Below are 25,050 nucleotides of genomic sequence, written 5' to 3' on the forward strand. Positions count from 1 at the left end.
TTTTATCAACAAGCGTATCCAGTATCAGTGATTCCACCTTTAAACAGGCATGGGACCAATGCAACCAAAACCAAAAAAACTGTAAGAAAGGTAAGAAATTGTTCTATGTAGAAACGAAACATTTCTAAACTAGGGCTGGCCCGAATTATTCGAATATTCGAATACTCGTTTAGTATTCGGAGCTTAAATTAGTATTCGGAGCTTTGTTTTTTTCAACTTTTTTTTGCAAGAAGCTAGTACTGCAATATAATGTCATCAAATAATTTTATATTTGGATATAAAAGTTAGTAATAGTGTAGTAGTAGTAGTAGTAGTAGTAGTATTGCTCATTTAGGAGGATATTACATCACTAAGTGTCATAGTGCATCCATTACTTCACCTCCGAGCACGTAAATCTTCAACAAAATATGCAGATACTGTCAAAATCGGTTCCAGGGAGTATATAGGGATTATTAACGTTTTTTTTTATTAAAAAATAAAATAAAATGTAATGTTTTTGATGGTGTGTGTTTTTCTGGAACGAATATTCGAATATTCGCTCAGAAAAACCAACGAATATTCGAAGCCTGAAAAATGGCATTCGGGCCAGCCTTATTCTAAACTAATAATTTGGTAAATAAATGAATATGTCACCACTGCCAACCCTTAGTGTGGGTTTAGTTATTTGCAAGTTGCAACTCGATATTTTAAGAGCACACCTGAAGTGTGTGCCCTCAGGATGTGGCCTGTAAACAACACTCACAACTGTTTGTAGAAATGACGCTGTAACTACCTTAAACACACACGCGCGTGTTATATAGTTTTTGCAGTCATGTAAGTGTGCCAACATAATGCAAATCAGTACTTGTGATTTAATCCGAGGAATATTATCCAAACCTAGGGCAGCATGTAATAGCACACTCTGACCACATGGTGGCAGAAGCTGACCATTAAATGCAAAGTGGATTCACCAAGAAAATTGCTGAGAATTGCGAATTTATGAATTAATAAGTTTGAAAAAGTAAAGTGCACAAACACAATAGGAAAGCAAAAGTGTCAATGTTTTCACAAAGGGAAAAATACTAAGGAGACAAAAGGATAAAGACATATGGTACTCACGTTTTCAATTACAAACGTCCACTCTTTGTCTTCAAACTCCTCTGCATGGGGGTCCTGTAATATTAAGATGAAAAAGAAAGGCTTAAGAACACAATAAGTATACAGATATATAACACAATATTATAATAGACAGGATCATTATTTGGTACAGCATCCAAACTTTCAGAAATTATTTATTTATAAATGTTCATGCAACCCATCTTTGAGTAACCCCCAAATAATTCTGATAGGAATCTAGAAACAATTAACTTCATGAATTAAATCTTTTCATTTTGGTCAGAACTGTGTCCGCAGATTACAATACAAGCAACAGAGAAAACTCAGAGTCTATGAGTGACTGCCAACACTATCTAACTTGCACTGTTAACCCATTGACCTGCCAGTCTGCTCCACTTTGCCTTTCTGTTGATATTCTGTCGTCCTTTTGTCTGTCTTGTTTCTCTTTCAACCTGTTTAATTAAGAGGTGATTAGAGGAGACAGTAATGGAGGCGGCCATACAGCAGGTAGTCCTGTCTAACTCAGACTCACATGAGAGCTCTTACAGAAGCACACATCAAACAGAGACTACAAATCTTATCGTATCATCCCCCTAAAATGACCAAGTAACACTGCAAAACATTTTCTACACAACCTCTTAAATATGCTGCATTTTTAATTGTACCAACATTTAAAAAACTTAGGGTGGTTAACCATTACAGAGCTATTTTAAAGATCCTTTAGGCTCTAATAATATGAGATGGGCATTTGTTTGTTATCATTGCTCATACTTTTTGCCTTTTACATACAAAATAATTCATCAATAAAATCAATACTATAGTATAAGGGCGCACTCACACTAGGGCCGTTTGCCTGTTCCGTGCTGCAGGAAGATTCAGCACGATTCCCCCCCTCCCCACTCCCCCACTGGCCCGTGGTCACACTGCTCGTGGCCTGGGCACGATCGCACCTTGCCTACGTCACCGTGCGCGTTTAGGATTTGGAGCGTAGTCTACTTGTAGGCTATACGACTGTTTGTGAATATTTTCATCTGGCCAAATTTGCATCATATATTCCACTTCCACATTAGAGCAACGAGAATCCTTAAGATATTGTTTTTTAAATGTAGCCTTGACGTAATAGGTCGCGGTGGACAGTCTCATATTTGTGCAGCACGCTGTTTATTATTAATATAACGGCCCGTCATCAGACCATACGTACCGGATGGTTTTATACACGTCGATCGCTCCATCAAATCCAAGTCAGAACTTTTTGTATGGGCAGAGATCGTTTTTTTAAGTGTCTTTATAAAGTTTCTTGTTAAACCTTAGTGTAGGCTACTGTTTCCTTATCACCGGGCCGCGGTGTGTTGTTTTGGGTGCGTCTCCACCGCCATGCGTAAAGGCAGTTATGACAGCTGACGGGAGGAAAAAGAAAAAAATCATCTGACGAACGTGAGTAAACACGAAAACCTTTTTGCTTTGCTTTCTGCGCTCACCTATTTAGATCTCTCCCTCTTTTATTAGCCCACACCTAGGCCTACACACACGTTAATTCTCACACATTTTATGTAGCTACAAGTCCAAGTGGTGGGCAATTCTGGTGCCGACTAGGCAGCGGACGTTAACGGACTATGCATCCTTAATAAATTCACGTCAGGAACGCCGCCCGTGCGCTTGCTTGTGCGCGTGTCATCTCATTAGCATCTGTACTTTGGCCACGGCACACCTCTCCCAGGTGTGCCGTGGCCAAGGGGCTGTTCCGTGCTGGAATACGGATGGCGTGGTCACACTAGCCAAACGTTCTAGACTTTAGTATGCTAATGAGCTTAGGCACGGGGCCGCGGCCCTAGTGTGAGTGGCCCCTAATAGTTTGTTCTAGCACCAGTGTTACACGTGTACTGGCACCTAAGCAAAGACATGCACTGATGGCCTTTCTGTCTGACTGCGCCAGTGACACGACCCAGGAAATCAATATTCCTGCAGTCTGGTACAACAGTCAAACACGACACCCACTTGTGCAAAAACACACACATCATGTCATACAGCTGCCTCATCCCCCTCACATTTCAAATCCTCCATTGTTACTCTGGCATATAAACTACTTCTAAAAGCCATTAAAGTATGACATTAGCAGTCATCTCAGTTTATAGAGTTGTCTGTAATCGGTGCTGCAACATATTCTAAAATGTAATATTTTTTACAATGTACGCACATTTTCTGAGACAAGATACATGAAACCTTTGCTCTTGTGCAAGCAAACATTAAGACTGTCTACAGAGTGTAGAGTTCCCACTCTTCTTTCTGCACCTTTTCTCTTAGGATTGATTCTGTCTACAGAATGAGCACTCAGGGTGCTGCCCACTTAAGCTACTTATTCATTTCAGTATTTTCTTGCGGTCACCAATGTTCCACTAAGGCTGCCTGCTGGAGTTTATCTACCTGAGGTACGGCCAGCAATACTGCTGAACTCGGCTGTTTCAATACAGAGTTAGCCTGACGGGTATGAGAGCATCTCCACATCAATGTTAGCTTCAACCTTCAGTGAACTCACTTGCGATATATCCAACTTAAATTAAAGGGTATATGTTCTTTTAGATTTAGATCCAGCATTAAGCAATATTTTATATATAAAGAGTGCTCTCGCAAATGAGTACTGCGCATCCTTTAAAGCAGGGGTGTCAAACTCATTTTCACAAAGGGCCACTGTACGATATGATAATCACACTAAGGGCCAGACTGACATACCTTCTTTTTAATCGTAAAATAAAAATAACATATCTAAGTAAGTATATAAACGCGTACAATGGCTAGTTTTCGCTTCAACATTTTCGGGGGACAAATTATAGGTGGGGTGTATGGGGGTGCTCCCCCCAACATTTTCGAAATGTCACACTTAATTTCATGCATTCTGGTGGATTTTTATCCACCGATCTGTGCCTTTTCGGCATCAATTTATGTTGGAAATGTCTTAATTTTTGTAAAGTCAAAGACAACATTCAGGTTCCTGGTGAAACAATTATAAAGGACTACAATGCAGTAAGGCTCTCAGGCATTCTGGATTTAGCCACAATATTTATTCTCTTGGATTTTTCAAAACTTTCTGCACATTCAAAACATATCACATGTTTTGTTTTTTTAGGAATCATGATGCAGCACCAGTGTTAGCTATGACACTTTACATTGGTAATGAAATGCCAAGCCACCATTGGAAACGAAAGGGGTGGGCTATCAGCAGCTAGCTAACGTTAGCTAGTTGGCTAAATTGTAACTTAAAGCAAAAATTAGAAACCAGATCATTTTGGCATTAATCCTTAGACACTTGACAGGGCGACTGTGGCTCAGTTGGTAGAGCGGGTCGGCCGATGATCAAAGGGTAAGTGTTTCCCCTACCATTATACAGGCCTGGCGGGCCCGCCAGGCCAACGGGACCCCCCGCCAGGCCAACAGCTGCCAAAAAAAAAAAAAAAAAAAGTAAAAAAAAAAAAAAAAAAAAATATTAATCTTTTTTTTTTTTTTTTTTTTTGTCTGCGCTACGCCGCGCGATGCACGTGTGCATTCGGAGCGCACATGTCAAACAGGGAAACTGACGAGAAAGAACCTTCCTTTATAGGTCCATGGCATAGGCTACACTGGAGATATTTAGGACTCAGTAACAGGGAGTTGAACAGGAAAAAGTGATGAGCAAAACTTAGAAAGTTAAAGTTGCTACGTCGCCATGGCAACCAATCTGTATCAACAGCTGAGACAGTGCAGCAAGTTATCTTGAAAACAGCAGGCTATAGTAGCCCTACAAGCTTTATTTTTTGGTATTTTCAATGCTACTCTATTTTTATGTTTTAAAGTGAGAACTAGGCTACATGAAATATAATGGGTCAGAATACAAAATGTTGCTTATTTTGCACACATTTTGATTGATAGGCTAATCATGATGTGTAGCCTAGGTTAATTCATTTATTTTAAATGAATATTTGATAAATTAAAGAAAATGTTTCATGATCCAGATTATTCCAGAAATTAATACTAGACAGGATATACCTGTCTATATTAGGTCTTCGTGTTTATTGTATTTTATTTTCATATCTATGTGTTTTTCTTCAATAGTTTATATGGCTTGTGTCTCCAAATTATTCCATAAAATTGTTTTAGGCAGGACATATGACAGCTGTTTACAGAGCAAAAAAAATAAAATCAGATTTAGCTTCTCAAAGTGCACCAGTTTGATGCATTTATCTTTAAAAAGGTAAAGGTTTTCTTCCGCAGGGGCATGCCCCAAGACCCCACTAGAAGGTCCATTCTCCCCCAGCAGTCTCAAAAAATCCTGAGGGAAACACAAAATGTACAAACGTACCGAATGTGAAGGCATAACCCTATGCCCTGATTTGTAGCGGGCTGTCAAAAGAGGCTCATCCATAATACAGTTAGTTTTGGTCAATTTCTACTACAAATTTGGTACGCACGCCGCGCGCATACTCTTTATCAGCTTTTACCACCGGGCCTAAAAACAATTCTAGGGGAAACACTGGGGTTGGAGGTTCGATCCCCGCCCTGCCACCTGTGTCATAGTTGTTGTGTCCTTGGGCAAGACACTTCACCCAACTTGCCTCGTGTGAATGTCGATAGTTAACCTGCTATCGGTGTATGAATGTATGTGTGAATGATAACGTGGGAAAGGGAAACAGGTCTCCATTGCAAAAGAGTCTTCGGTCTCAATGATAATAATAATAAATAAAGGATTAAAAAAAAAAAAAAAAAAAAAAAAAAAAAATCAATCATCAATCATCAATAATGCATGCTATTTAGCCACATATATTGGCCTATTTACAGCCCTCAGAAAACTGACAGCTCTTCTTAGATGCAAGTTCATCAATTCATGGCTTAAAATCCTGAGCTGTGGAACTTTCAGCAGACATTCCTAGCTGTAAGCTAAGTACATTTCCTAGCAGTTGGGAGCGTATGCCATGTTCGGATATGGCACAGGCTCCATGAAGAATTAAAAAAAAAAAAAAAAAAAAAAATTATTTGATTTTTTTTCCAGAATTGATTCAAATCGGCCGAATTGATTCGCGGGCCACATCAAAACGTGTCGCGGGCCACATGTGCTTTAAAGCCATAGTGTGTTACTTCTGTCGACCCCATAAGGAATTCTCAGTAATTACACTGCATATAAAATAACTCCAAGTAATGTTCCAAACCCACTTAACCCATTGATGACGGCTGCTGCGCGATGCCACATTGGCTCTCCTGCCTGATGCTGCGTCGCGCAGCATTATTACTTTATCTAATTTTCATGGCATTCCCAGCATAGAATGCACTGTCATTGGTTCAAATACACATGAGGTGGGTTTTGTTGATTTTTTTTAAGACCACGTGACCACCCAAAAGTTGTGTGGTTTGCCGAAAATCATGTCAATCAAAAAAAATAAAACAAAATAATAAAAAAAATACGCCAGTTAGTGGCGTTTGGTGCGCAGAATCAAGGTCTACTATAGACTACTGACGAAAATCACACAACACATTGCATCTATTTATTAACAATATTTAATAATTTTCTAATTCATCTAATTTTGACGATTTTTTGAAAAATGTGTTGGTTTGTAAGCGCTAAGGGAGCATGTTTAAATAAAACCTGTGAACCTTAACTTTTAAATGTATTTTATTTAATGTTTCTATGTGCTACACAGGCTTAGATATTAAGGTTTTGGTAGACTTGACAATTCGTACAATTTTTTCAGAAAACCCTCAGGCATTAAGGACATGCATCCTAGATTGCAATAGTCATCAATGGGTTAAGAAAAGACAGCCAACTTTGCAATCCTATGCCATTTTAAAACTCATTGCGTAGGTTTGGGGGGAGAGTCAAGTGAGTTTGCAGAGCCCAAACCAGAACCGGAAGGACGTGAAAAGATATTAGTCAGGTGCTTGGCATAATCTTCTCGCTTTGTGTTTTTGTTATAGGCAACTCTCTGATAACACTTAAGTAAAACAACTGATGGTTTATCATGGGGCTGTTTTTGTCTCCAAGAAGTCAATAATCTATTCACTAGGTTGGAGAGGCTGGCGTGGAGGAAAACAAAAACAGGCTTTGATGCGTGGCTTTTTCCCAAAAATTTGGGTTAACCATGCCCTCCGTGGCTTTGCTTTGTGTCTCCTTACAAAAACAGATGTATTGCTTCCTTTGGGACAGGAAGTGGAAGTGGGCCCAGAACAGAGAGAAGCTGACCTGTACAGCAGTGCTAAGCAAAACCTACAAGACCTGTACACATGAAAAGACAGTTTTAGCTTCAAGACATCACAGGGTGCTGTATCTGTTTTTTTTTTTGTTTTTTTTTAAACTGTCTAGTAGTAAATACATTCTCTGATTTCTGTCACTATGGCTCCTTCACTGCAGGGAGTCCACAGGAAGCATTGTATGGACCCTTTGCATTAACTTGTGCCTGATTGGAATTTACTTAATTGCTATGTGGTTGGCAATGTATAGCAATGACAGAAAAGTAAAAAGCCACTGAAGTCTGAACAAAGCAGAGGCAGGTCCGTAGGTATTTGAGGCACAAGGCCTAGTTAAGTGCGGTAACAAGACACTGAGCTGTGAGGCTCAGCATGTTTAAGTTAAAGGCCTACTTCACCGGTTTGAATATGAAGGTGTATTGAATTCTGAGATCCTATGTAGTATAAATGTGCACAAAAAATTGAAATTGGTTCATCCTAGCCTGAGAAAAGGCAGAAAGAGTGTTTTTTTAACCCTATATTAATCTTACTGTGACATCACAGTAAGATAAATATAGGGTTAAAAAAAACCTTACTTTGTAAATATTACTGTGATTTCTCCTACTGTGACATCACAGTAATATTTACAAAGTAATTATTTTTTTAACCCTATATTTATCTTACTGTGATGTCACAGTAAGATTAATATAGGGTTAAAAAAAACACTCTTTCTGCCTTTTCTCAGGCTAGGATGAACCGATTTTTTTTTTTTTGCACATTTATACTACATAGGATCTCAGAATTCAATACACCTTCATATTCCCACCGGTGAAGTAGGCCTTTAACCAGGAACAGTGACTGACACTGTACAGGTGTGTCATTTACAGACAGATCTATCTACTGTAAATCTATACTATAGTTATAGCCACCATCCAGTCATAAAATGCATTTCATATTTTAATCAGTTACCTTAGTTTTCAGAATTGTCCAAATTCCCTTTGTGCACAATACAAATCAGTCCTGGCAGTTAACATTTTGTATTTTTCTAAATGAGTTTTCCCATATATCCCATTGTTGCACATTGCTAATTAACGAGCTGAAGACTAACCTTAAAAAGGGTGACAGTGATCTCAATGTTCTCTGGTACAGGCCACACCACCACTCCTCTGTATGGATTTTTGATGCCAGGCTGCCAGCTGTGGGCCTGCATGACAGAGAGACAAAAGAACAAAATATTTATACAAACACACCGGTATATACATTTTCTTTTAAAGCTCCTTTATTTAATTTCAGAACAAAACGTATAAAACACAAACCTTGGAGGATTTCCGCCGACTCCTGCGTGTCCAAACCACCACCAGTTTGTCAGGTTGCCTGTGAGGAAAGAGATAAAAGATGGATGAGTAAAAAAGGCAAAAGGTCTTAATCTTCAATTTGTCATGTACCTCTCTGTCATGTTTAGACAATAAGTCCAATTGATCAGTTTGATAACCTTTATTAGCATACACACACACAAACACACACGCACACAATAACAATGCTGACACACATGCACAGCCACTCATGGTATGAATAAATCATGAGATACTGCTAAACCCTGACTTTGTCTCTGTGGACTGCAGCATACACAACATGACACAGATGAGAGGTTAGTGTGACAGGAGAAACACTGAAGTTACATCAACCTAACCCTATCCAGGTCGGCTTTACAATGACAACTGACTGGAGACGAAGTGCAAACCGACAAGCAAATTGAATGAAATAGCAGTTTGAGGGGAGAAAAGAGTGAAGGTTAAACCAAAGTAAGTGAAATAATTTTCATCCCACATAAAACAAGTTACAGATCACAAATGATAAAATTATTGAACCATAGTGCATTATCTTGCAAAGTACGTATCCTTAAAAAGTATTCAGTGCCCCACACATACTGTGTTGTACTATGTCAGTGTGTCCATAGTGATTGAAGAAGTAAGTTACTTAGAATAACTTAATTTAAGTATTCAACTTTAAATGTTAAGACACACTTAGAACCAGTGTATCCATTAGCTGGCTTTCACAAACACACACGCATACATGTTAAAAGCCCACTCTGAACAATCAATCATTAAACCTGAATGGAGCTGCATCAGAAATTACAACTGACTGCTTCTTTGCCTTGATGTGAAAAAAGCCCGATGATAAATTGGAGATTGTCAAAAGTTCTCCCTTACTTAAAGAAGTCGGTTTGAGAAATCATCCAAAACACAGCCGAAGGTTATAGCTAGCTCTGGGCAGGCAAGTTGACCTGTTGCCTATCAATCAGAGCGAGGAGAGGAGAGAGATGCAACGCAGCAGACACACTCCCACATAAATTAGATAAATAACATAGGCCTAAGCGTTTGTTTAATGAGCACCAGTTCTATATGAAATATATATATATATATATATATATATATATATATATATATATATATATATATATATATATATATATAAAAACACACACACACACACACACACACAGTAGGGGAGAACGGGGGAATCTGAGGCATAGGGTAATGTGAGCCACCCCCTGTAGGCAACGGAAAACATTTGTGGTCATGTGAGATATGTTTTCAAGCCCCTCTCATTTCCCCATGGCCCTGAAAGAGAGGACCTCATGGTGTAGTGGTAAGCATGTTTTTTTTCACCAAAATAGGTATTTTGCATGTAAAATTAAATTTTCTTGCTGTCAGCTTAATCAACTGTCAGCAAATTTATTCACGTAGAAAAACTTCTATCATACGTGTTGATGAACTACCAACATATGAAACCATGTGATGCTGATAGCTGAAGATTAGCCTGAAATGCTAAGAGGTAGTTTTTTCTCAAATTGTGGTGGTGGGGGAAAGTGAGCCAAATGCTGTGGGGAAAGTGGGCCACTGTCTCACTTTCCCCCACCATGAGGCACAAGTTAAGTTTAGTCTTAAACATATTTTAATGTAATATTACTAGGGCTGTCAAAATTAACGCGTTAACACAGGGTGATTAATTTCTGGAATTAACGGCGTTCATTTTTTTAACGCATTTAACACATGCGCAGAATGATCCGCCCCGTACATCCCACCGGCTCTGTACTACAGTCATCTAACGTTGTGGCTGACCCAGGATCAGTAGCTGCCCATGCCGTGTTTTAAAGTTTTAAACTGCTAACGGTCACGACTGTGTCGGGGGTAGGGTTGCAAAGGGGTGGAAAGTTTCCGGTAAATTACCGGAAAGTTTCCGGAAACTTTCCACGGGAACTTTCGCTCGGGAATTTTGGGAATTAACTAAATGTCGGTAATTTAAATGATTTTTTTTTCATATCCAAACATAAATCTAAACATATAAACACTATGTTTGGTCATAGGCAGACATCCATGCAAAATAATACAATTAAAAAACATTAGATTTGAACAGATTTATTTGTAAAAAGAATTTTCAAGTTTTGATTATTTTATGAACAATCAATAATTTCACTGAACAACAAAAAGATGTATGTTGAGTTAAATATTACTCATCTGTCTGACCCCACCCATTCAATGAATAAAGTAAATTGCCCCCCCACCATGTGATGGAGGAATGCACAGTGCATGTAGGGGATGTGGCCTCAGTACCCCTGCAGTAGGATGTGTGCTATGTGCAATTTGCCAAGTGTACTTGCATAAAATGTTGTTTTAGTCAAGATTATGCTAAAATATATTTTCCCCAACTATATTTAAAATCACTGTTTAAGCCTCTGTAAGCCTGGTCTAGTAAAAATCAATAAATTATATCAAGTTGGGTGTCTCAATAAACTTTTTTTTTAAATCTGATTTGAGATTAAATGTTCATAATAAATATATTAAAATTTAGTTGAAAAAACTGCTTTTTACAGTCTAGAACATTTGCCTGGACTGAAATAACATAGTTAGGAGAATGTAATGCATTTGGGTTGCTTTAAATTTAGTAAATTCCCGTTTATTCCCGTTAATTCCCAAAATTCCCGTTAATTCCCATGGAAAGTTTCCAACTTTGAAAATTCCCGGAATTTTGCAACCCTAGTCGGGGGCATAGATAGTAGGCTATATCAAATCAACTGCCGCGGGTGACAGTTGATGTCGGGAGCAACAGGAGGAGAAACATTGTCCGCTCTGTTCAGAGCCCGCGAGGACACAAACGTCTGCAGTTTTCAGAGGTGTGTGATCAGACATCAACATAACGTCGGCTTCCTGGCACACATGAACAGTCCCCTAGGACGTGGTCGCGTCTACAAACGCACGCACGCGCGCGCACACACACACACACACACACACACACCGCAGACTGTAATCAAGTAGTATTTAAGAATGCACAACCTATAGGTTCACCAAATAAATGGCATTCTATAGCCTATCCTATATTTGCTGTTCTCGCTGGTTCTGATTTTCCTATGATTTGACCCCCAGACACTAGCTGGCTCTAAGGGTCCTGTGTTCTGACCCCCAGACTGTGTTCTAATCTAACTGGTTCTATCTTTCATTTGAATCTTATTAAAACCTTTTGAATTATATTATTATAATTTTATTTGATTTTGTTCAGAGTTATTTTCAAGTGTTTAGAAAATTTGCTTTGCTTAATTGACCAAACCCCATCATTCTTTTACTAGTCCGACATCAGTTCTGGAATGTGTGGCTAGCTTTCAGGATTCTTACTGTTACAATATGTGTTGTTATGGTAGTTTCAGAGTGGAAAAAGTAAGTGGATCAGTTTACCCCACAGCTGGGGTAAAGTGAGCCACATGACAACTTTTTTTAAACAATCATATTTTCACTGCCCTTTGTCTTGAAAAAATTCTGCTAATGCCCATTTCTAGGAAACATCCTGAATTAATGGGAAATGTGTACATTTGAGTGATAAATAATTTTAGCTCGCTTAGACCCCGTTTCCACTTGGCATCAACACCTTGATAAACTGACTTTATAAAAATACTTTTAAACTAAATAAACTGACTTTATAAAAATACATTTAACCTAAATCCGGGTAACAGGTCAAACCAATGCTTTGACTTTTGGTCAAAACCCAAGCAGTGCAGTTAGCTGAAACAGATCAACACAAATGAATAGGAGGACAGTCCAGGTTTAGGTCCCTGTATTAATTAGCAAGTATCCAACCATTGCCCTAAAGCTCTACAGCTTCAGCTAACAAGCTGACGCTGTGTGACTGAGCTTGACCTCTGATCTCACAATGGAGGAAAGAAAGGGAGAAAATTGCCCTACAGGGATCAATTATATTCACTTTATTGTTGGACTTTGAAATGCTGAAATGCCAAAGACATGGTTCAGGTCATTTAGGAAGTGTCTCCATTTGATTGATTGTAAACCTGAGAGCACCGACATTTTTGTTTTGTTTTTTTCCAACATTTAAATATCCTGCTGGGCGCCATATATTTATGTATAGTTCCAATCCTGCTCCTTTTTGTCCTCTATTTTCTTCTCTTGGTAGTCTCACCTTATAGTGTTACTGTTGTGCCTGTTTTGTGAAAAATGTAATTAAAATGTTTTGATGTTGCTTTTGCCAAGTCTTACTACTACAAGTCAACACATGGGAGGGGATGCTGAACCTCAGAACATGGTAGGCATAACAACATCACTTATGACAATTACTTGAACAACAGCAAAGCAGCCATTTGGATAAAGAAAGTGACTGAGTATGTGACAAAGAGCTAGAAGGCACAGAAGCAAGAAAAAGAGGGAGGAAAGAAGAAATCAGACGGACATAGAGGAAAGGAAAGAGAAGGAGAGAGAGGGAACAGAGAGGAGAGAGGGAGAATGACACGGAACAATTTCAGCCTTGAGGGGAGGCCTCACACAGAGAAACTATTGTTCAACAACACATGCCATATCAGAGAGCATGCAGACGCACACAAAAATACCATCCCCTTATTTCTTTTCCCATCGCTGTTCTAAAATATGGAAACTATTCGCCTGCAGACTAACTGACTACTTTGCACTATTTAGTGACATTTTATATCATATTCAGCTTCAACCGCATGTTCCCTTTGCATTTTACCAGGAACCAATTTGCCATCAGAGAAGCATGAAGAAACTAATGTGATGAAGATGGCAACAAAGGACAGACTTGAAAGATTCATGAAACTACATCACTGTTGATGGAACACCCTGAAAGACTGTAATACATTATTTTATTTATTTGAAGGATTTAAGTAGATTAAGTAGATTGCAGTTCTGTGTATTCTTTTCCACTGGTGGCGAGTGGCTCTTTTTACATCTATCAAATTCAAATGCCATGTTCACCCAGATTACCGGTGTATGATGCGGTCAGTACCAAAAAAGTAAGTTATTTAACGCTCAGCAGCTGGGTGAGATAGAGGGAAAAACAGAGGATAATAGAAAAAATTTATAATAAGCATGCATTGCACATGTGTTGATGTGAAGAGCAGATACAGCTCAGATGTGATAAAAAGAAAGAATATAATATGGGATAAAATATACTTAAAAGAGATCATCACAAGACTTTCATGAGATAAAAAGAGATGAAAAGATGATAGTGTGTGTGTGTGTGTGTGTGTGTGTGTGTGTGTGTGTGTGTGTGTGTGTGTGTGTGTGTGTGTGTGTGTGTGTGTGTGTGTGTGTGTGTGTGTGTGTGTTGGGGGGGGGGGGCGTGGCAGGGCAGATACACATGAAATTGGGTCAGTAAACTCAGCGGGAGCTGAGACAGGAGCCCTCTGAGATTGACACAAAACATGGATAAACAACATTTACATGCAAGTCATTTAGCCGCAGCTCTCATTCAGGGATTAGTTAGCATACAGTTTTTCCATCAAAGACAACTTAGCATCACAGCAGAATCATTAACTGTTACAAGACCCAATCAGTTACTGTAAAGGACATAACCGACTCTTCCCTAACACCACCGACCAGCTAGGTGAATATTTTCAATTGGGACTTTGTTTTTATTTTGTTTTTTTAATTCTGCATATTCTTTTAAATTTGATTGTATATTCAGAAGCCCACTCTTTGACTTCAAAAGCACACATCTAAAATGTGTACAGTTAATGATTTAGTTTAACTTTTTACAAAGCTCAGGGAACCAGATGCGTGGTTTCACAAAATCAAATCAAAAAATAAATAAAAAATAAAGCTTAAATCATGAAAAACAAGTTTGGTAGCTAAAATGTGCCTGTGGTAAAACACTTCAGGCGGATCTCCATCTTCCTGAATCCTTGGAAGTGAAGGGTGCGACAGGAAGTTGCGGCTGCCCTATCTTTCCTGAACGCAGGAGGAAGGAACCACTTCACATTTGATAGGACATCCCCCAGACTAGTAGTGCACGCACGCACACACGCACAGGCTCAGTTTAGCTCAGTGGTACAGCGATAAAGCATAGCCACGTGAAGAACACTTTGATAAATGTATCATCTATTTACAAAAATAATAAAATCTAAGATAACACAATCTTGATTTCCATTTTTATTTCCGTTCATTTTCGGTCTCAGCGTTACATTTCTATATTTGGGTGTCTGTGTTATTGTCTGAGAGAGAGATATGAGTTGTACAGGTTGATTAGGGGCAAGAGGGAAGAGATGAAGTGTCTGTTACTGTGTGTGTTTCAGATAACCTGACTAAATGCTGACATTACTCAAAGGAGGAATAGCTTTGACATATGCAGACAGACTTCCTGTCTGCATATGTCAATCACTGACATTGGAGAATGGGAAAATGTAGATTTTTTTGTGCTGTAATACAGCTGTTGTAAGAGATGAACCATCAGACTAAAGTGCTGCCTTGCATACTAAAACAGACTGATAATCTCTCAGACTCATACACTGCGTCGCTGCATAGCAGGAATCTTGTAGTAACAGGACTGAATACTGCAGTTTGATACAGGCAGACAAGCTGTCGAATGCACTATACTAGTGATCAGAAATAAAAGGATGAAAATGAGTGCCATCTACAGCAAGTTTAACCTCACAAGCAAAACCCTGGGATCTTCAATGAAAGGACACCAAACCCCAAAAATATAGTCAAGTTGAAAGAAATTAAATGACAGTGAAAGCTCAAATGCTGTCAAAACACTATACTCAAAAGAGTAACAGACAGACCCATCGAGAAAAGCTTAACTAAAATTGTGTTTATGACCTTACCTACTTGAGCCCACACTGCCTCATCAACTAAACACACACACACACACACACACACACACACACAAGCCCACGAATTCTGGCCATGGCGTACAAAAGACAAAGTATGACATCAAATCTATATTCTGTAAGATAAGTCATGGCGTGATTAACAAGATGAAAGCATTATAAAAACAAAACTCTGACTTTGATTCAAAGTGGTTCTAGATTCACGTTGGATGCATTTAAAAAAAAACATTTTTGCTGCTATTCAGATGGTTGGGGTCGTCGTTGGTCAATTTATTTACTTGTTCACTTTTGGACTTTGTTTTTTTTTTATCGACAGTGCAGAGAGACAGAGGTGAAATGGGGCAGAGAGGGGAGTGACATGCAGAGTACGACCGCGGGCGGGAATCGGGTCTGCTGCTGGGCCCAGCCTGGGGGGGGGGACTCCCTACCAACTGAGCTAAGGGCGCCCCTGCTTTTGGACTTTCTTGCACTTAAACGTAAGATGTGTAGTTCTCTTCTCTGTCTCTCTGACTGTGGGTGTGTGCGCACCGGCCCAGGGTTCGACATAACCAATGGCCCGTTGGCCCGGGGCCAGTAAAATCATATGCAGAGCAAGTTGATTGGCCAGTCACTGGAAAGCAGTGTTTATTTAAGACTCATTATAATATACATAATATAGCATATCGTTTTTAATGAAAGGCCAGTGGACATAGGGCCTACTATGCGTGGGCGTTTTGACAGGCGGAGCAACAAGCGGGCGCACTCTCGCTCCGTTGGCAGAGCTGTAGTTCTACCCTCCGATCCGGGACAATACCGAGAGAGCCAACTCAATATTAGGGATGCGAACGACTTATTAAGATCGCGAGTCAACAAATCAAATCAACTTACTTTGCCCCCTTTTTTCTTCCCACAGCAGAGGTTGAGGTGCAGAAAATAAAAGTGAAAACTGCGCTTTTCCTTTAGCTGCCGCCGTAATGTTAAAGTATTTGCATCAAAGCGCTAATGGTAATACAAATGAGAGGCTTAACCGCTGTGAATGCGTCTCAGGTGATTGTAATTGTGTCGGGCTGTAAACAGAAACTAACGGGGGGAGGCGGATCACTGAGTTCCTATATAGTCGCACAGTTTGTTTGCCGACATGGCTGTGTGTTTTAAGGCTCGAGACATGCAATCAGATCGCGGAAGCCTTCCCCATTGACATCGCTAACAGGGAGAATATCCCCGGTTATTATTTTAGTAGTCAAAACGCGGAGAATAAAAACACTCATCAAACTACTGGACTTGGAAATACTGACCCACTCCTTTCACATACTTTCAGTTGTAGGCTTCAAATTCAATATTTTTGCCAGGTTTTATATTATGTGTATGAGCAATATCAATATTTCATATCATTAACTAAAAGAAAAATAACCAAATCTAAAGGGAACTTCTATACTGTATTATAATTTTGACACAAAATTCAAAAAAAAAAAAAAGTGTCTGCAGGGCCAGTGAAAATATACAAGGGGCCAGTAAAACTCGGATCCACTGGCCCGTCGGGCCAGTAGGAAAAAAAAGTTATGTTGAACCCTGCGGCCGCACCCCCATACCCCTTATAATGTGAACATATTTGTCATGGCATTGGGGGCACATTGGCTGCTCACTGGTAGAATGTGTACCATTAAGGATTAAGTCCTTGTTGCAGCGGGTTCAACTCCGGCCAGGGTCGCTCACTGCATGTCTTTCCCTTCTCTCCCCGCGTCAGCTCTGTGCTGGAACTGTCCAACAAAAAGGTGAAAACACCAAAAATATATCTTTAAACATTTTAAGATGTATAATTCAATCCAAAATCCTCAGCTATATTCAGTTTTGGCGCAACACTCTCTTCATGAATATGTGTGTGTAACATCAATACAGTATCTGATGAGGCAACTGATCTACAACTACAAAAGCTACATAGTGAATAGTGAATTGGGAGAGCTATGTAGATATTTTTCCAGACATTTGCAGCCTTTATTATTCTCAATTATGCGCCTGTAGACATCAAGCGTGAACGATTCTGCAGCCAGCATGTTATGTTCAGTAAGCAGCCCGACACATTTCATGTAGGCTGGATTTATGTTTGAGAGACATTTTCAAAGTTTTCTTAATAGGATAGCTGCCTTGAGATACCCATAGCTGAGAGCTTGAGTACTGAGCTAAACCAACTGGAGGTCAAGTGTGACCAAATTATGGCTCTGCTGTGGCTGACAAAGTGGGACTTGTTAAAGGCAAATTCAGCTAAAATAAAGCAGACACACTATATGGATTGACAGTAAGTCAGAACAGTAGCTCCACCTGCATTGAGTGATGGAGGTAAAAGTTGTTTAAATGTTACCTTCTGAGAAAGCATACAAGGAAGACAGCAGAGGACTGTCAAAAAAAGTGGTGATGACTGACAGTCATGAATAGAACATTTAATGTGTATTGACGAGGTATGGGGGCAAAACTCTCTACAGAAAGTTTTTGGGAGCTGCTGGAGAACAAATTTGAAAAAAGTCTGTACTGAGATTATGAGGTATACCAAATTCTGGAATAATACAACTAATAAGATTGGGCTAGAGTTTGTGACAACAAATGTATAGAACCCACAACTCATTATGTCCATTTGTCCAGATACATTACAGTTACTGGGTTAAATAATCCGGGGTATAGGTTGTGCCGGGGAAGGATTGTTCCACCAAAATGGGTGGTGTTACAACCAGGAGCTCCTAACTTGTCCTAAAGTCCAGAGGATGGATAAAACAAAAGACAGGGAATGTATTGCACTGCATAGACAACATCTTAGAACAACAGGAAAAGTAGGGGATACGACTTTTCTCTGCAGGAGAAGGAAACACCATATTTTAGCCAATATCTGCTGCAGGTTATAAATTCCACCTACATTTTTTTAAGAACACGGTTTCCAAATTGAGTTGGTGCAGAAGACTTCCCGACAAACTAACAGTACTATGCATCTATCAGCCTAAAGACACTGCAGCACTGCTCTGCAAGCTGATAAATGATGAGCAGTCTAGAGGGCCATGTTTTTTTCTGCTTGACAGCAGCAGAGATAGTCACACCAGCAGAGTTTATCACATTTAACACCCAATTGACTGCTTCACAACCCTGCAATGTTTCATGTGTCTTTGTGTGTGTGGGAGGGAGGGCTGTAAAGGCCTGTCTGTGTCCATAACTGCAGCGCAGAACAACAACACTTGGGTGAATTCCACTGCAAGGCAGTTACAGTGACATTATTGGTTAGAGGAAATAGAGTGAGAAGTGTCTGGAGGCAGAGAAAATAAGAAATAAAGAAAGATGAGGATGGGAAGAGTATTAACTAGGGGTGTCACGATTGTCCAAATCCTCAATTTGATTAGATTTTCGATTTCAAGGTTTTTACCACTGATGGCAGTGCCATTTTAGTCTAGGATCATTGGGGTTAACTCAATACATTTTTTAATTATTATTTCAAAATATGGTCAACTCAACATGGTGTTATTTGTGATATAATCTCCATTAGATTATTATTAGTTATTTGCAATGTAGCACAAAAAGGCCTTACTGTCAAATTTAAATAGTTTAGTTTCAATATAAATGTACCAATAACCCGTCAATTGGACACAAAATAAGAGAATTCATAAAAAGGTAACTGCCATTCTGAATCTTTTTTTTTGCACGTCTGCCAAACATGACTCAGCTGGCGGGGCAAATCGACAATTCCATATACAGAAACCCAAGAGGAGCTACAAGCTACTGAGCGGGCAAGGAGTTAAACCAAATGCAAATGCTACAGTTAAGGAAGTGAAAAGCGAGCCCACAAATGAAGACAACTCAAATACTAACTGTGTTTGCGCCAGTTTTGGCATTTAACTGGCATCAGCTTAGTTCAAATTTTCCATAAAAATTCAAAGACATGAGCAAGCAGGAAATCCTGCCTTAAAGTCAGAATACACCAAAACACTCTCAACAGAGAAAGTGTAATACATAAAGTAACTAAACCAAGAAAATGAGTTCCATTTTTCAAAATCTCAGTCAGTATCCAATATCTGTGGTTTCATCCACAATTTCTGTATAACAGAAACAACTGTACAATACTGTCACCTGGCAGGGAAACTGTCTTGTGGGGCCAAACTTATACTCAGGAATGTGTCGTGGCCTGCAGATTAGAATAAAGATGGAGATCCACGTCAGAGAAGTTGGCAGGAAGATGCTCGTCTGGCAGAGACATGATGGACGTTTGCCACAATGCACACATGTTCAACAGAAGACTGCAAGTCACAGCATGACACACGCTGGTCACTGCAATGAAATAGTGAGCCAATACTCAACTGAATACTCAGCCTTCTGCTTGGGGCTGTGATTTACACTGGAAATCACAGTACAAGCACCAGACAGTTGAGTATTGGATAGACATTTGTTAACACACTTTAGCACTTTCTATATTTAGCTATGCTTTATGAGTGATTAAACAATGATTGAGCATGTAGAGATAGTGTTTTGCTCAAAAACACATTGATGGCATCATGCTGGTTAATGCACAGCTACTTGCAGTTGTGTGAATAGACTCTGTCATGTATTGTGTAACTGGTTGAATGCTGTAAAATAGGTCCATTCCTACTAGCAGCACCGGGCACCTCAATGGAGAACTGTAATATGCAAGAGTCTGGTGAGTAATTGTGTTCAGTTTCTAAATCCCTTTGACTGTGGTTGCACGTGTGTCTTTTGGGTTTTTACTGGTCCTTTTTAAAAATAAAATACTTTTCCCTAAGAAAGATTGGACCTTCCCTGACTTGCAGTGTGTAAACATAAGCAAGAAACAGACCGTGAGAGCAGCAGGCTTGATTAGCCAGGCTTGCATGTTGCCAGATATAATTACCATGTAATCAATAGCTTCTCTGTGTTGTTTCCACTATAACATCTTCCTGCCTTTTGACAGTTGTTGAGGCACAGAAAAGTGTGCCTCACTTACTGCACTTGTCAAAAACGTATATTTTCTTACACATAATGAAACAGCACCTAATTGATAACAACAAAATCATGTACAAGTTCATCAAAAAGGATTTGATGGTACACCATGAACAAAAACAAATACCAGCACAGAACAGAAAAGGTTTTACATGGGATTAAATTAAATTTTCTGAAAAAGAAAAAATATCCAGGGAGTGGCAGTTGTGTGAACAAAATGCCTTGTTGATGTCAGAGGTCAGAGCAGAATGGGCAAACCCCTCGTTACAACCAAGGTATGCAGAATACCATCTCTGAACGCACAACACGTCCAACCTTGAAGCAGATGCAATACAGCAGCAGAAGACCCCACCGGGTGCCGCTAAGAACAGGAAACCGAGGCTATACTTCGCAGAGGCTCACCAAATTGGACAACAGAAGATTGGAAAAAATTTGCCTGGTCTGATGAGTCTAGATTTCAGTTGCGACATTCAGATGGTAGGGTCAGAATTTGGCGTAAACAACATGAAAGCATGGATCCATCCTGCCTGGTATCAACGGTTAAGGCTGGAGGTGGTGGTGTAGATGTGTGGCGAATATTTTCTTGGCACACTTTGGGCCCCTTAGTACCAATTGAGCATAAATGACACTGTTGAGTGATGAAATGGACCAATGTAATGAGAGATCTTTAGGGAAGAAATTGGGCGGCACTAGATAAAACAGAGATAAAACCTGAGGGGTATACTACAAAGCAAACTCAACAGAGCCCGGCTCTCTTTTTTTGATCTGGTTCAACATAACACATACCCTCGCTCAGAGCTAACCGGTATCACGAAGGCAGTTATCAACCTCTTATGTTGAACGAGGGTTTGAGCTTCAGGCTCTGTGCGCGTCCCCATGAGAGGGGGCGTTTGACCGTCATTTGACTCTGCTTCCGCACGGACTGGACTGATCTTTTGCCGCTAACTTTACACAAACGGACTGATTGTGAGCAGCTGAGTAAAACAAAAGTGTGTCGCCAACTTCATTCAAGAGGAAGAGTTTTACAGCAGAAAACAGAGAGCCGAAAAAAACTCTTACTGCAAATAAGGAGAGTGGAATGCTGCCAGCATTGAAATTATTTATTTATCTTGCCGATCGTTCTCGCAGTGCGTAACGTGACATTATAAAACAATAAAACGTTGAACTCGGATTTAAACACTATACCATTTAGCCTAATATATATATAGGCTACTTTGCTATATTTATAGCACTACGCCTATAGTCCCACACTTAAGAATGTAATTTAAGTCTGACACTGTCCCCAAATGAATAGCCTATGGAAAATCATTTAGTTTTGGGCCACATCATAATGAATACAATTTTGATTTAGACTATTAGCCTTTTATTTGAATCTTACAAATACCAATAGGCCTACATTAAAAAACCTGTAGTCTGGATTTTTCGGACAAATATGAATCTACTGTGAGAAGCTTAACCTGCGAGTCTGCAACGATGTCCGAACTGTGACAGCTGTCAGCTGTCACGTCCCAACTGTAATCGCTACTGATGAAAAGAAAGAAGCCTACAGTGAAATAATGTTGCAACCTGTGATTTTATAGAACGCTTTATTAAGAGCCAGTGTGTGTAGATCGCCAGGTAAAATCATTTGAGAGGAGAGCATAGAGTGGCGCTGCATACAGTATAGGTGTGGGCTATTTTACATTTTCAATAACTGTATGCATGTGGCAAAAAGCCCCGGCGCGATGTTACAGTTCACTCTGTAAGCCTAATGTCACGGCTTCGTTTCGTTCATTAACTTACTGATCAATAAGTTTAGATGTAACAGTTTCCTCAGTGAGAATGTAGCGCTCAGACAATATAGTCAGGTCCGCGGGATTTCTAAATGTGTAGTTTCCTTGAAGGGCAGCGCTCTAAGAGCCGAATTTAAGCTCAAACTCTGAAACAAAAACTGGTCTGAGCAGGTTAGCCGTGCAGCCTCTGTTACCACGGTGATCTAGCCAGGTAAAAAGAAAGCCACCTTTCGTGATACTGAAAACTCTGGCTTTAGACCGCTTTAGACTCAACAGACCTCGCTCAGCCCTTAATCTCGCTTCGTAGTATACCCCTCTGGTCAGTTTAGGCCCACCAAAGTGACCCATACAGGAGGTCAGACTTGCCAAAAGGGAAAGAGAATCTCAGGAATAGAGTTGTGATGTTGCACATTTGTCTGGGCCTGGGATAGCTATCAATTAATTTAAAAAAAAAGTTTGAGCTCCATCGGTCCACCGTGAGGCAAATCATCTACAAATGGAGAGCTTTAAGAGTGACTGAATATCTGCCTAGAAGTGGACTTCCTTCAAAAATATGTGCTACAAGAAAAGTGATTTTTCTGGTAAAGGCCACCCAAACAAACATCTGTTATTTCATATAAAAAATACTGGTCTGGTATTGATAAAAATGTATTAATAATGGTTAAAATAAATAAAATTCATAAAGGCTCAAGGGGTTCACATACTTTCAAGCAGCACTGTATATTCAATTTTTTTTTTTTTTTAAGAATTCACTAGGCTACTCAAACAGTGAGGTAGCTAGACATTAATGTTATCCTTTATTTAACCAGGTAAGAAACTAATTGAGAATAAAATATATTTTCCGAGAGTGACCTGGTCAAGACAGCTCTTATGATGTTCATTTCATTATCACAAGATGAACAGAATACACTTTAGCAAGTATCATGTGAGCAAGCATGCACATCTGAATGAGCCTAAGAGAGTCACCAGATTACACGTGGTTAATCATACACATAAAAGGATTTTCACCAAAGCAGTGCATTGAACAAAAACACGCTTGTTTGAAAGTATACTATGAACACTTAAATTAAAATTGATTTCATACTTTTCTATAGGAAGTAAACTACAAGTTTTAATGATGCTACTTATCATGTGCCAAGCAGGTTTCATATCCAATCATGACCTGACTTATCATGCTTACCTGCTAACGATACAAGAAGATGCAGTTCGCTTTTTCATCAAAGATGTTAAATATCAAGCTTCAAAGGTGGCAGTGCTGAAACACTGAGAGGTGCTTAATTTCACTGGCAAATAAAAACACTGAACTCATTAATGTTTTAATGGTTAGTCTGAATTGATTCTGGAGAAATGGATGTGAGTTGAATGCTAACTCCCTGTGTATCACAGGAGTCGACTACAGCTAGTATAGGGCAACATATATAGACCGAAAAATACTTTACAAACATGAAATATGACAGAAAGCTCCCCCACTCCTAGGCTCCGCCATTGGTAACTCATCTTAAATATTGTATGATACAGTTTTAAGTGTAGTTCTGTCCAAACAAGGACATAGAGAGGCCACATCACCTCAGACCATCCAGAAGATTGTAGCCCCAAAACATTTATTCTGGCTGGATGAAAACCAAAATAGTTGCCAGTGACTGGCCTCTCATCAATCTGTAGCTCTGTGGGTATGTTGGACTGAGCAACAAATTAACATTCTCTGCTCCGACTGGACAGTTGTTTTCTGACGTAACTTTTTCGTGAACTTCTCTGTCTAGATTTCCTTTTTCATTTGCTATACAGTGTCTGTCACTTTTTAAGTGAACAAGTAAGTGCATCACATTGTTTTTCGTGGATCTACATTTTTGGGGCCAATGCTGATCTTTTTCCTCAGGATCGGACAATTCCAATTCTTAATGTTTACTCTTTGCTTCTGTACGTAAATGACTGTAATGTAACTCTGTATTGGCTTTCTCTTCTTAGAATGGCCTTACTCATAGACAGGAACTCAAAAGAGGCTAGTGGTACAGGAAAACAGTGTACACTACAGTACATTTTCAGCTATGGTACAAAAATGATAAACCCAGACGTTTGATATATCCCTCTGCCTTTGAGTGTATGGCCATTTGTAACAACTAAAAACTTTATTTTGACGTTTTTATTTTGTTATTATTTTGACATTAGAAATGATTCTACTAAGGCTTTGAGTGCCTGAAAAGTGTGCAGTATGCTTTTACAGTTCACACGATTCACAGATTCAAAGTAACCACATCTTTATGCATAGGCAGTGGCACACATACAAAAGAACACTGCAACAGAGTTAGTTTTCAGCCTTTCTTCCTGTTACTAAAGGCAAATGAAAGGCCTTGTTTGTTTTCAAAAATCACTCCTGAATACTTCAGGACTTGAGATCCATTTGAGCTCTGGAGACTGACGCACATGGAAAGTTTCCACTGAAACAATAACATACCGTACTGATGAAGTCCAAGGCAGAAATCGTGCGGCAACACTTTCGCTAGCGCTTTGAGCAAGGCGTGCGCACACACACACATCATAAATCATTTAAATATTATTAAATTCATTAATCTGACATCACACACTGGTGAGTGGCTCACAAATGGCAACATGAAATGGAAATTATCCAACTCTGACATGACAGACTTTGAACATTGAAGTATACAGCCATGTAGTATTAAGAGCGCTTCGTAATCCATCTCCAAGAGTTGCTCAATTTAAATGTTATCGCAGACGCAAACTACATCAAGAACTAAATTATGTAACAACAAATGGCTATGAAAACATATTCCTTCCATATTACAGAGAGCCGAGCTCAAATTTGAAAACAAAGCAAAAACACTGACTTTACTGAGCCCACCCACCCTTTGCTCTGGGAAGAGATGTACATTTTTCTCATTCCATTCTCCAACACGTTAACATCTGTCC

At 39.4% G+C, this 25,050-nt stretch overlaps 1 protein-coding gene across 1 annotated transcript in view; it reads right to left on the reverse strand.

Moving 5' to 3' along the window:
• ehbp1 (EH domain binding protein 1) overlaps positions 1 to 25,050 on the reverse strand; it is a 155,157-nt gene that overhangs the window by 127,771 nt on the left and 2,336 nt on the right. Inside the window, exons 3-5 of the mRNA XM_080036631.1 lie at positions 8,598 to 8,655; positions 8,390 to 8,485; positions 1,099 to 1,152 (exon numbers count right to left, since the gene is read on the reverse strand). Coding sequence (XP_079892757.1) covers positions 1,099 to 1,152; positions 8,390 to 8,485; positions 8,598 to 8,655 — 208 coding nt within the window. The remainder of the gene's footprint in view (positions 1 to 1,098; positions 1,153 to 8,389; positions 8,486 to 8,597; positions 8,656 to 25,050) is intronic.

Source organism: Ammodytes marinus (assembly GCF_949987685.1).
Source record: "Ammodytes marinus genome assembly, chromosome: 11".
Taxonomy (NCBI): Eukaryota; Metazoa; Chordata; class Actinopteri; order Uranoscopiformes; family Ammodytidae; genus Ammodytes; species Ammodytes marinus.